Raw genomic sequence first — 13,504 nt, 5'->3', positions numbered from 1 at the left:
ACATTACAGCTCTTCAGTCTGTGGTACTCACTGGTTGTGTATTCTTAAAGCTCAAAACTATTGATGGTAAATACCATAACATGGAAGTACTGCTTTTCATGTGGATATAGCCTAACATTTTGCTTCCCTGTCACAAAAAGAGAGAAATTTCTTGTGAGAATCTGTGTTGAATTTGGAGTCCATAAGAAGATGCCTATGAAATATGAGGGATGTAGATGCAGCAGTGAATGTGACCCATGTGACTTGTGCTGTGCAAGGGCCCCTCATGGTACAGAGGAGATAGGACTGTTACAATATCCTCAGTCTGTCTGATACCCTCAGTCCCTGCCATTCAGCTAATTGGAAAAGGCTTCATTGCTTTCAGTGCTGGGGCCTGGGAAAGTGAAGGGGAGGAGAATGTGTCCAGGATGCAGAAAGAAAATGGAAGTTTTCTTGAACTCTGGGCTGGATTGTTGGTTAGGGAAGGAGTTGCTAGTATACAAATGTACCTCAGTATGCAGAACTTCTTCAACTAAGTAGCTGGGTTCTGTATTTTTAAAGACTTCCTCCTGTGACTTTTGAAAATGAAGAGAGCAGTCTCATGGTCACTTTTAGATAAATGGAAGATTTATAGCAAAGAAGATTCTTTGCTCCACCATTCCCATTTCCAGAGGTGGGCACTGTCTGTGAACACAGTTGTGTCTTCATAACCATTAAGTGTTAATATATACATGAAAAAGCAACCAGTGAAATAACTACCTCCAAGTGACACACTTGGCTCCCACAGACATGTTGTATAAGGGGAGGAGGCAGTTGAGAGTCACAGTTCTCGAGGCATTTATAAAGCAGCTTGTAAGAATTTTTTCTTCTTCCTTGCTTCTCTTAGCTTGCCTAAAATGAACCCATCTGCTGTACTAGAAATAGCTTTCCATACAGCAGCTGCAGGAGAAATTAAAAATGTATCTGAACACACACAGAGAGCATATTAAAATGAAACTCAAAGGCACAGTTGCAAATGGGATGGACTTCCAGTATACTAGGACCCCTGTGTGGTTTAAAACAGTGTAGACTCAGTGGAAATGCTTAGGGAAAGTGGCAGATCATTAGTAATGCCTTTGGCATCCATTGCATTTGAATTAATCATAGCAGTCTCATTTAGTTTTAACGTGGATGTGAGTAATTTCATAGGCATTCCACTCCAACATAGTCATTAATTAATTTCTGCTGTTACCAATTTCTTCTTTGTCTGCTTAGGCAAAGCTTTGCCAGTGAGATGATCTAAAGCAAAGTCATGTAGAAAGCATTTTACTGGCACATTTTACATTGGCTGTTTATGCCTTCTGAAATGTAAGTGCCTATGTTGAAATTTAAGACCGGTTTTCAAGGGCCCTACATGTGGTGATGACTAGCTGTGTCTTGAAATTTACAGTGAATTCTCTTGGCTGTCTTTGAAAATCTCAGTGAAATGTCCAAGGTTTGGCCATTTTGTTGTTTGTTAGAATAGAATTAAGATTTCTGTGCTACACCTCCAATAAGAATGATGTGGTTTTAATTTAAAATTTCCTATGTGCCAAAATGGCTTGAACTTGCACTGAAACAGATAAAGCCTTATCCCTGGATATAACTGTGAGCTTTGGAAGAGTTTTGGTCATAAAGGAAAATAATTTTAGCCTTTTTTATTTTCTTCACAGTTCTCTGTATTTCTTGGAATTATTTTCTTCTTGGAGCTCACTGCTGGTGTTCTAGCATTTGTTTTCAAAGACTGGATAAAGGACCAGCTGTATTTCTTTATAAACAACAACATCAGAGCATACAGAGATGACATTGATTTACAAAACCTCATAGACTTCACACAGGAATATGTAAGTTGGACTGTTTATTTTTTTGTAAAGCTTACTTTTAAGAAATACCTGCTCTTATTTTTTACTTTCCATCTGTTCTGTTTCTTCAAGAAGCAACAGAAATATTCTAGCATATAATGCCTTTGAATATATTTATATTTGTTTTTACAGAACTGCAAACATACAGCACTTATGTAAAATGGCTTTATTGATGTATGACTGCATAAAACAAGATGGAGAGTTGGGGTGGTTTTTCTTGAAGACTTAGAGATAATGTGTCAAAGTTTAAATACTTTATTGTAGAAGTTATCTCATCTGTTTAAGAAATTACTCATTTTCTAAGCTTCATTTGGTCCTAAGATGAATGTTGGTGTAGTTTTAGCAACATTAGAAGTACTACACCACATTGCAGAGTGGCAGAGGTATTTAGTTGGTCCAAGTAAAACTACAATTTTATTTCTTCTGAATTAGACTTAATGGAATAAGCCTAATGAAATGGGCCACTTGTAGAGTTCTTGTAAGACACCTCTAAGTGATGCCACATCTGCACTTGGGAGGGAAGGGTGAAACCAGTGGTGCACCTGTTTGTGCAGGTTAAGCTCTGTAATTTATCAGTGTGTGTAAAGAAGTCTTGGACTGACTTTTGCACACAAGATCTGCCAGTACCTTCCCTCCCCAGTACTCAGTTCTGGCCAGTGTTGATGAAGTCCTCTTTGAATCTGGCACTGTGTGGCTAATATGACTGACTGTTGGTTGAATTAATGTTTACCAATTTTTTACATTCTGCAATTAAAATAGTCTCAATGCTTGATTTGTTTCTCTGTGCCTGGGGGAAAAATGGTAAGTAAGAGGATGTGGATACTTGCACTGTTTTGAATCTTTTGCAAGGAGGTCAGAGGTCACTACAAACTGAAAGTAGTGGTCCACTTGTATGCAGCCAAAGGCTACAGTCCAAATTTGCAGTGACTTCCTAAGGCTTTCTCTCCTAACTGGATTAGCACTCAGCTAGGGGCAGCACGAGTTGTGAGAATGAGTTACTTTTTCAACCAGCAGAGATAGTGCATAAAGACAACATGTCAGGTATTGCGAAGAGAACTGCTACATCTAGAAGGAGAGAATGGCTATTCCAATGCTTTTAAAAATGTTGGGTTTTTTAAGTTGACATAGATGAGTTCATTGGTCTAGCTCCTTAAATGCTGTAAGCCATCAGTGTTTCACTGGTCTCCAATCCATTCTTTGTATGTTCAGCAAAACACATCAATTCCCTGTGTGTTCAACATGTTTTTCCAGACTCAGCCTGCCTTTAGCAGATTTACAATTTTGAAGGATTCACTAAAGGTCTTCATTGTTCAATGTGGGATGCTCAGGGAACAATGTGCCTGTTGTACAGCCAGGCAAAGTTCCCCCAAACTGGCAAAAGGAGTAGCTATGCCAGTGTAGCCCTTGGAGCTTGTTTTTTTGAAAATCCAGGGCTCATTAGACTGGACAGAATATTGTACTCTTGGCTCTACCGTCCCTTGGGCCTGAGCTTGTAGGCCTGTGCAACTCTGTGGTATTGTGTAGGCTTACCAGATCACCCATGGGTGTCTCTCCAGAGAGCAGCATAGCTGGGTATGAACGTAACTTTAATCACATGATAACTTTGGAACAACTTACCCATTTGGAATGGTATTTAAAAAAAATTACAAAAATCCCCAACCAAACAAAAAAAGACAGTTTCAATAAAAGCAGTGGGAGTCTCAGATTTTGTTTTGAAAGCTAGAGGGAAACTGGCAGCAGCGATGCATGTTACTAATGCTGAGATTTTCATTCTGAAATTTAAGCTGTTCTTTTTTTTGTTCTAGTGGCAGTGCTGTGGGGCTTTTGGAGCCGATGACTGGAACCTTAATATTTACTTCAATTGTACAGATTCCAACGCGAGCCGAGAGCGCTGTGGTGTGCCATTCTCTTGCTGTACTAAAGACCCTGCTGTAAGTGACTGTCTAGAGGGTAGGATGGGTGTGTTGTTCCAGTCGTAAATAACGCTTCAAGATTTTCCTTTTTTATTTCTGGAAATTTAGCCTAATTATTAACTTCTCACCAACCTGTATATTTTTTTTTTTTTTTTGCTTTTGCAGCTCAGCTTAATCACTAACTTTTCTGTGGTCAGCAAAACTCATAAGATAACTTAAGTCTTCATTGTTTGTGGCTTTTATTAGAAGGAGAGAACCATGAGCTTGGCTGAGCATACATATTAATTTTAGCAAGTATAAAAAGGAGAAGCACTTAATGAGTTGAAGGATGTGAGCTTTCAATTGCAATTCATCAGAACAGGAACCTTTATGATCAGACACTTTAAAGGAGGTATTATTCATTATTTAATGCAGGATCATGGCTGAAGCCAGTTTGACCCAGTTTGTGCCAGGTATGGTAATGAATGACAGTCTGTGCCCTGTGGAACTGACTTGCTTGCATTAGAATCTTCAGTTGGGTATGGGTATCTTTACATACTCTTTTTTAACCTTTAAAATTACTACCTGTCCTACAGTCACCTGAAATCAGACTTGAAAGGTCAAAAATTGTTTGTAGGAGCAGCTTTTAGGTAAATTTTCTTGTCTTTTAAAATATTTATAGTTCTGGAACATCAATGCATGTTGGAGTCATGCATTGCTAATATGAATATGATAAAGAAGAGTAAAGTGTAGGGAATCAGTTCACTAACAGGGAAGGGCTTGGAGCAGGGATGGGTGTGTGCATGGAAACTGTTACGTGCCTAGCACTGGATAAATTTGACTTTATATAGCTTGAAATAATCTGGCTTTGAGTACTTTTGTTATCTAGCAATTCAGCTGTGGCTTTGTCTTCACCTGGAATGACTTACAGTTCCTTGAATGTATTAGTCTAGCACAGACTGAAGTTAGGCAAGTCGCCAAAAGGCACCTCAGGTGCTTCCTGCCTTGCTAATAATGCAGTGCATTCGCTGCTCCAGGCATCCAGTTGCTGCTGCTCTCCCCCTCTCCTGATAAGGCACTGCCACTTGCGCAAGATGGTTCTGGTTCCTCTGCAGTGAACGTGACTTCACAGTAGTTTGAATTTTTCTCACATACATAGCTGAAAATATTCTAATGGGATATTAAAACAAAATGTAGGTTGGGCTCAAACAATACCTTATGCTTAGGATTCCCTCTGCTGTTTGCCTATCTGCCCACCCACCCACACAGAGGTCATCACAACCCAGTTTTAAAAATATAGTTGTTATAAAACCAAACCAGTGACAGCAGTACAAGGTAATCCTATAAATATATAATCCATCCTAAAGTTCTCTCTTTCAGTTGTGTAAATGGCTATGCAGTTCATTAGGGTGTAATGCAGCAACCAGAAATTTAAAGACAAATCTCATTCACTGTAAGGAAACAACTTAATGGCCTTTAAAACCAGAAAACATTAGAAGTTATGCATACAGGTAAAATAATTGTAACCAAGCTGTGATTGGTTCAGTTGCAGTGATAAACACAGGTTTATTCTTTGGGAAAGCAAATTTGTCCCTTTTAGAATTAGGTTTCAGTGTTGGACTGATGCAGACAGTTACATGGATGACTTACTGTTTTTAGTCTAGCTTGAATCAGAAAGTGGTAAGTTTAAGGCAGGCTAAAATAAGTTTCTTGAAACAAATTTTGACTACCATAGTTCATTTTGATGTTGTTAAGGAGGTTGAAGTGTTCCAAATGCTTGCACAGGCAAGTCTAGAAAACTTACTTATTTCCATTGCATTTTTCATTTTTTGGTTAACAAATTCCAAGGTTAAAGGCAGAAGACATTAGTCATGAAGCAAGTAGGCATTTAGTACAAGGAAGGAAACATAAAATCCCTCTGTCAGAATCTTAGGTGCTTTTGCATCCTTGTAGTCTGTGGCATGTAGGTCCCAGAAGAGAAGCATTCATCTCATTAGGAGTTGCTTGAATTTTGAAGGTCCATTAAAGGAATCCAGTTTTGGCAGCTGACAGAATGCGACCTGTTGGACATCCTGCAAAGTGAGGAAACAGAGGAGCTTTCCATGCTGATAGGAGATACTTTTTTCCATATGGCTGCTTTTTAAAATTGATCCAAAGACACTGCTTGTCTTTCTCACTTCCCACAATTTGATTAAATTGTGGTGGTTGGTACACCTAGCTAAGATTGGCTGATTTTCTCACTTTATTGAGTACTCCTCCTTCTACTCACTGTCATTATATGGTCAGTAACTTAATATTTTGCTGCCATTGTGGCTGATGCCAAAAGTTTCATGTTTCATTTTATTACCATGAAGTAAGTTTATACAAAATAAAAATACAGCTTCAGCTGCCAATGGAAAGCACTTGTTCACTAGGGAAAGTCTGCCAGAGCCTATTTTATTACCTGAGCTTTGGGAGTACTAAAGGAAAGGGAGTAGGAAAAACCCCTCCTTTCCCATTGGTATCAAGCTCCTCTAAGAAAGAACAGGCAGTAAGAACACATTACTCCATCTGTTACTTTTTCTTTCAGGATTTTGGTAAGGAACTGTACATATTTCTAGAGACATTTTCAGAAAGAACTTGCAGCTTTTGCAACAGAACTGCCCCATGTCACCTCTTCATTCTGCACATTCTTGAACCCTGAAAATGACAACAATACTCTTGGCATATTTTTTAGTACAGACAGAACCTTTTCAGCAGAAGGTTCTTTCACTTACCATAGATGTTCCCTAGTCCTTTTACTTTACTAAATGCTTGTATCTGGAACATGGAGTTCACCCAGGTGGAGGGCTGGTTTTCCCAGCTTGCTGACTTGAGAGATAATTTTTTTTTTTACTGCATGCTCTTGTTTGCTGCAAATAATTAATAGTGCAGAGTGAAGGAGGAAGGTTTTTATTAAAGCAATATGCTAACCAATGTTTGGGTGATTTGTCTTATTACATACAGGACTTACTCCAGGGAATCGGGAGAAGGTGTTTGGGAGACATTTTACTGATTGCCTCTCTTCTCTCTCTCTTTCTTTCTCTCTCTCTCTCTCTCTCCTCTAGGAAGATGTTATTAATACTCAGTGTGGCTACGATGCAAGGCAAAAACCAGTAAGCTTTTTTTTTTCCTTCTTAATGTGGTATGTTAAGGATCTGAATCCCTATTGCAAGAGGAGATTGTTCTGCTGATGGTGTAGTTGAATGTAATTATCTCTGTTTTCTTCCCTCTTCTCCTTGGCAGGAAGTTGATCAGCAGATTGTTATCTACACTAAAGGCTGTGTCCCTCAGTTTGAGAAATGGTTGCAGGACAACCTTACCATAGTTGCTGGTATATTCATTGGGATAGCATTACTGCAGGTAAACATCATGTTCCCTGGAATGAGTTGCATGGAGGAATAATAGATAAAGTGAATATATGAGAGGGGAAACTGTATATGAGAATGGGAAATGCAGTGCCAATTGCCTGTTTGTGGATTTTAGCAGTGGGAACTAAACGTATGAGGCTTGCTTTGTGTTAAGGAATATTTAATTTTTATCTATAGGGATACATTTTTTTTTCTTTTCAACTCTCAGCAGGTTGAAACTAACACTGTTAGATAAACGTTATGTAGAGACCTTCAAGTCTGTACAGACCTACTGTTTCCAGTGGTGCTTAAATGAGCAGTAGAGAGCCTTTAGGGTTGCTTTGAAAGAAGACTAGAACTGTTAATCTACTAGAAACCAGTGCCACCATAAAAATATTTGGGTTACAGGAGTTCTGCAATATTCTTTCTTCTTCCAACACTTACTGTTAATTTAATTTCTACCTCAGTTGTTTCTTTCTTATCTAAGTTCTGTATAACTTAAGGAGTTTGCCTGTGTGAAAAGTTACCTAATGCTCCAAGTGAATAAACTGTTGTCTCTTCCAGATATTTGGGATATGCTTAGCCCAGAATTTGGTTAGCGACATTGAGGCTGTCAGAGCCAGCTGGTAAAACTGCTGAAGTAACCACAACAAGACACTGGACAACCGAAACCCTCTGAAACCTCCAGTGTGTCACTCCGACACCAAGCTGTATGGACATGGGTGACAGGGAAGCCTTCTCTCCCAAGTAGTCTCAAGTTTAAGTTCCTGATATTGCAGTGAACTTGTGTTTCTTTGGGGTGGGGGAGAGAAGAGTGGGCTATTGAAAATCTGCTGCTCACTGACAATTTTTTTTCTTTTAAACCAACACTTTGAAAGCTGTTGAGCCGTGAATCTCTACTGTATTCTTGATTTTGAGTAACAAGTGGACACTTTTTTAAATTGGTGTATTCAGTGAGACAGAGTTGCATTGTTGTAGTCTGTGGATATGCTGTTTATTCTTCATGTCATGAGCTCTTTGATAGCTGCCAAATATTCCTGAGATGGTCTATCTCCTCACCACTCTGTAAAGGAACAATCTTCTTGTTTTCACAGCTAAACATAACTACAGGCCTAAACCCATGAAGCAGGAAGCAACTTTCTATGCATCTATTGTACAGTAAAAGAAATTGTTTTTAAAACAAGGGAAATTATTTTTATGCAAGCTTCCAACTATCTCCCTGTAGTACTTTGAGGTTGGAATCAGCAGAAGGGAGAATTACTTAATTTTGTCAAGATCTTTCTTCCTTCTCCACTCTTGTATGAAGGGAAAGGAGTTTTATATTTGACGAACAAGGGTTGCTGCCATACCTTTGGATATCAGTCTCTTAAGGCAAGGATGGGATATAACTGTATAAATGTATGAAAGCAGTGTGGATATTGGGTCCAAGTGAAGAATAATATTCAAAGAATGAATTATATATTAACTTAAAAGAAATCAAAACTTATGTATCTGATACGGCAAAATCTTTTGTTTCTCTGAAATTTAGTGTAACCTAATGTATTTAGGGATCCCACTGATACTAATGCTTTGACATACTTATGCAAAGCTTGTTTCTCTGGTCTGTTCCTAGTTGGGGCTCTGGTCTTTCTTTTTTTCTTTTTCTTTTCTTTAATTCTTTTTACATGCATGAGCTGTGGAATAAGAATCTGTGACACTCCAGTGCTTTAAATATGTGCATATGTTTTTATACAGCCTAATTCAAACTTATTTATTGATAAATGCATGTGATTATGGAAAGATCATTTCCCATTGTCTTGGAAGTTGGAGAGAACAGTTTTTTCAGAGTAAATGCTTACCTCCAGTGAAAAAAATCCATGCTATGGAGATGCATCTCCTTTTCTTGCTCTAAAGGCAACAAAGAGCTTTCTTGAAGCAACAGAATAAAAGTCTTAAAATAGAAGCATTTATTAGGATCAGCTAAGACAGACCCTTTTGAATTGGACACAAGAAAGCAGAATGTGGGGAAAAGCACAAATAGTGGAGAAGACTTAAATCAGGCTCCATCCAGCTTAGTGCTTTTGATTTGTTCTTCTTCACTAATAATAGTGAACTTTAAGATCTGACCATGGCTTTGGATAGTTTATTGCACTTTGTATAAATTTAGTGTGTTTTATGACCCTTCTCAGTATCTCCATACCAGTCCTGAAAGCTGTGGTCGTGCTTTGGTCAGACAGTGGCAAAGGGTGTGTAGCACCTCCTTGTAAGAATGTAACATCTTTCTGAGTTGAGTTTCCTAAACCAGGAGGTATATGGAGTAGAAGAGAGGAACACATTGCTTTCAGAGCTTCCCTGTTCTGGGGGATAGATAGAAGGCTGATCTGGTGACTTGATAAGGCCCTTTTTGGTCCTGTGACACTTAAACAAATGAATATACATACCCTTGCACATTTTGCTTTTATGTGCTTTAGTTGGCTGTGGTTTTTTTCCCCCCTGAAGGCTAGTGATGGGCACGCTGGTGCTTCACAGATGCCTCAGACAGACCCATTGTCCTCCCATCTTTGAGTATTACCTCATCCTCTTCTGGTTAACTCCCACTGACTGGCTCTGAATCAGGCAGCCTCCATATCCCTTGGTATCTGCTGTTAAAGGCTAGCCCTGACTCAGAATATTTTTAAAGCCTTTCAAAGCAATTATAATTCATTGTCCTTAATAAAGTTGGTTCCACCTCAGCACAGCGTTATGTTTTTCTTAGCCACTCCTCGACTTGAGGAGTTACTGGTTGTTTTCCCCCAGAGGGACATACCATTTTGCCGGATAGGACAGACAGATCATCAGCACCAGTGTTGTTGCACTGAGACAAAATGGTGCAGGGAGGAATCAGGGAAGTGGGGTTGAGGAAATAACCCCTCTACCAAAGAGCCTTGATTGTGATCCTGGGCTTTGGTTTGGAGGGAAAACAAAAAGCCTAATTACAGAAACATTCCTTGTTGCCACTGATCTTGAATACTGCTGTTGCTGCTCTGAGTTTCTGAAGATAACTTCATTTTTCTACTTGAATCTCTGCAGTTGTACTGTATTGGCCTTCTGTCTTGTCATGCTGTTCTCCGAGTTCCAGTCTGCTGGCTGTGCAGTTGGCAGTATCAGACTGATAGGAGGGTAAATGCTCCAAGCCGAGCAATTCTTGTTCTCACAACTTGCACGTCTACACACAAATGTGCAACACTTCTGCTGAATCCCAGAATGACTGACTGTTCTTAAAAAAACCACTAGATAACTTACTTTTCTAGAGCTTGTCTTTTGCTGTGGATGTTGATCCTTCTTGCTCCCTCATTCCCAAGAGATACTAATTTACTCATTTTTACATTGTTTGATGCACTGAATGTTTAAGATTAGCTGTCTGTTACACATTTAAATCCCACATATTTTTGTCTACAGACGAGGTAGGATGTCCTAGAAATGTCCCATCAACAGCTACTCAGCAGCTTAGGTGTCCAGTTTGGAAAGCTTGTGGGAGGCCTTGGAAATCAATGTACTATTGTCAGAGCCCACCAAATACAAGCAAACTTTTTTCCAGGAAACTTTGAAAAGTTCACGTGAACTGCAACTAAAGCACAACTGCTGGCTATGTGAGCTCAGTGTCTAAAGCAATAAGATGTGGTAGCCACTAGGACTCCATGGCAATTTCTAGCCTGCCTGGTGTGGTGGTGGGGTACATATGAGTTCAGAGATCAATCTAATTATCTTTAATGTGCAGTAGTTTTTCAGAGATTTGTTGTCAGGTTTATGGAGTGGGAAACAGCTCTGTTTGCTGGGTGATTCCAGTGGAGTAGTGGCATTGCTAACGAGGACTCTGGTAGCTCAGCAGCAGCACTGGCTTTAAAGCTATTTCCATATATCCCATTGAGCCCTGCCAGAGGGCATCACAGTCCTTGCTCCTCTGCTTTCTAAATACCCTTTGTATTCACAGGCCTTTCTGTTGTTTGGGTTTTTTTTTTTTTTTTTGATTAATAGCCTAATGGACAAATGTTTGATTCATCTTTGTGTCTATTTTGGTAGCAGTAGGATCTCTTTGCTTAAAATGCATAATTTTGATTGTACCCCTTAGAGTTTGAAGTCGTCGGGGTGCTTGCTCAAGTGTACTCTGTCCCGAAAGCCTTCTTCTCTCCCCTTTGAGAGAGATGCTCATTGTAGTTCTGGTGTGTAAATAGTGTTTGAAATGTAAATAGTAGCATGCAGATTAAATGATTCTTGCACATCACTGCTTTTCACCCTGAAAGTGTTTATAATGGAGAGGAAAGGTGTCCATCAGGAGAGTCCCGAGTGTTTGTCTGGGCTGTCCCTTGCCCTGATGGAGCAGCAGGAGCGCCTCAGCTGCCCGTGCTCAGTGTCTGCCCAGTGGGTGGGGTGGCTGCCCCTGAGGAAGGTGAAGCCCTGGCCAGCCCTTCGGGCCCTGGTTAGTGGCAGGGCCTCCCTTTGCTTTCACCTTTGCTGCTTGGCATTAGAACAGCATTCGACTGTAAAGTGGAGAGTTGGTGGCAGCACCTCCTACAAGTTATGGGAGGTTGCCATCACTTGTGGCAGGACTAAACATGGTGCTATAAGAACTGTCCTGGACGTCAATCTGTGTTTTTACTACTTTAGAGATGCCCTTGTTAAAATTAGTCTTGGTTAATATGGTTGGTTATGAGAGAAACTATTGTCTGAATTTTTGATTCTGTTTCCCTTCTTGCTGTGTATGTCTTTTGGGTGCATTGAAATAGCAGTTCTGCAAATAGCTGGGAAGGAGATTAGACCTCAAAAGGCGTCAAGCACTGATGAATGTTCCAGTTCCTCCCATTTTTGTTTTTTCTCTGAATCTTTTCCAAATACCCATAACAAATGATGAAACTGTCTAAAACAAATGAAATATTACTACCCTGATCCATTCGCTACCAAATTTTGCCCCTTGAGAAAAAGAAATAAAACATCTGTCTCCCTTAACATGCAGTATACGAAGAAGTACTACTAGCGTGCACAAGGCCGCACTGCTAGCTGTCTTTTGTGTTTTGGCAATATAAGTGTGTTAATAAAAAGCTCCATCTGTATGTGTGTTCATGTTCACGCTGTGTACATAGTAGAGATGGACCTAGAGCTCTGGGAGGATTGTGATGTGGGTTTGTGACTCAGATCCATTTCTGATACATATATTCCAGATTAGTTCCATCTGAATCTTTCTCTCTTGTTCATCTGAAGGTGTACAGCAAGGTGTCAATATTTACCCTTCGTGTATCATTCCTTTTTATACGAATGTATTCTCGTGTTCCTTTTTTATCAGTTGTAAAATTGATTGTAAAAGCCAACTACACTTACCGATTGAAAGTATTGCTATAACAGAACTGCATGCCCAGTAGAGTTTGACTTGAGCTTTAGTTTTCTGATTTCAGACTGGTTCCCTTCAGTTAGGAAAAAAGCATAGATCAGGTGCATAATGTATTACTTGTCATCTTTAGCATTAGACTGTGGTATTGTATCACATGCTGATCTCAATGGATGTAACTGGAGTCTACTTAGGAAGTTAATGCAACTTCCTGGTAATTCATTTTAAGCTATTGAAAATGGTCTTGGTCATGCTACTTGTGTTCTTGGGTTTTTGTTTTTTAATAGAGGCATTTTTTTAGGAATGTTTTAATACACTTATGATGGACAATACAATAGTTTTAATAGTCGTGCAGTATTCTGTATTTACTTGAAGTAAATCATTTTATATGCAATTTGTTAGATAATTACAATTTTATAAATAAAATTGTGTGAAATATGATGTTGTGAACGTGTATGCACTCTTATGTAGCACATAATATAAACAATAGAGACATTCATGGAAAGTTCCTCCAGGAAAAGATCACTACCTTCTTTCTTCCAAACTAACAGGGGAAATAAATCCCCATCTGTCATATGTGTTGTAGAATACTGTGTTCTGATTAAATCACAAAACATGCTCATGCCTCCAGTGGCTGCCCTTAGGTGAATAATAAGCTAAGAAATGAAGAACATGTCCCCACATAAAGAGATCCCTTATTTGCTGTCAGCTGTTGTTGGAGTCTCTGGCTAATGAAAACGCTCTGCTTCTTTCCAACAGGTTGCTGATGTTCCTCAGGCTGCAATGGCTGTGCTCTCCCCAGAATTATTCTGGTAACACTGGTGGGTTCAGAAGTTGATGCTTTGCAAGACTTAGACAAATGAAATTCCCACCTCCCTTCTCAAAAGTTTAAATAAGTGCTACATGTCCTTAAACAGAAGTAGTGAGAACTGGCTCACATTATTGTGCAGGTAAAAATAGGTAATGATGTCCTGTGCTACTTTGGATAGAGGAGCAAGCAGATTTTTTTTTAAAGTATTTCAGAACCTCTAGGTTTTATACACAAAA

General features: G+C 39.3%; 1 protein-coding gene across 5 annotated transcripts in view; it reads left to right on the top strand.

Moving 5' to 3' along the window:
• TSPAN5 (tetraspanin 5) overlaps window positions 1-13,504 on the top strand; it is an 85,260-nt gene that overhangs the window by 70,064 nt on the left and 1,692 nt on the right. For 3 of the 5 annotated variants that reach the window (XM_053976450.1, XM_053976451.1, XM_053976448.1), the window contains 5 exons: window positions 1,671-1,841; window positions 3,665-3,790; window positions 6,838-6,885; window positions 7,016-7,132; window positions 7,684-12,898. In XM_053976450.1, coding sequence (XP_053832425.1) covers window positions 1,671-1,841; window positions 3,665-3,790; window positions 6,838-6,885; window positions 7,016-7,132; window positions 7,684-7,749 — 528 coding nt within the window. In that variant the 3' untranslated portion in view covers window positions 7,750-12,898. Of the gene's footprint in view, window positions 1-1,670; window positions 1,842-3,664; window positions 3,791-6,837; window positions 6,886-7,015; window positions 7,133-7,683; window positions 12,899-13,216; window positions 13,295-13,504 lie in introns of those variants that run through there. The other 2 variants (XR_008436905.1, XM_053976449.1) reach the window with 2 other exon arrangements.

Source organism: Vidua macroura, chromosome 4, assembly GCF_024509145.1.
Source record: "Vidua macroura isolate BioBank_ID:100142 chromosome 4, ASM2450914v1, whole genome shotgun sequence".
NCBI classification, from domain to species: Eukaryota; Metazoa; Chordata; class Aves; order Passeriformes; family Viduidae; genus Vidua; species Vidua macroura.
The sequence above is the reverse complement of the archived record's forward strand: the minus strand, read 5'-3'. Positions and strand labels throughout refer to the sequence as shown.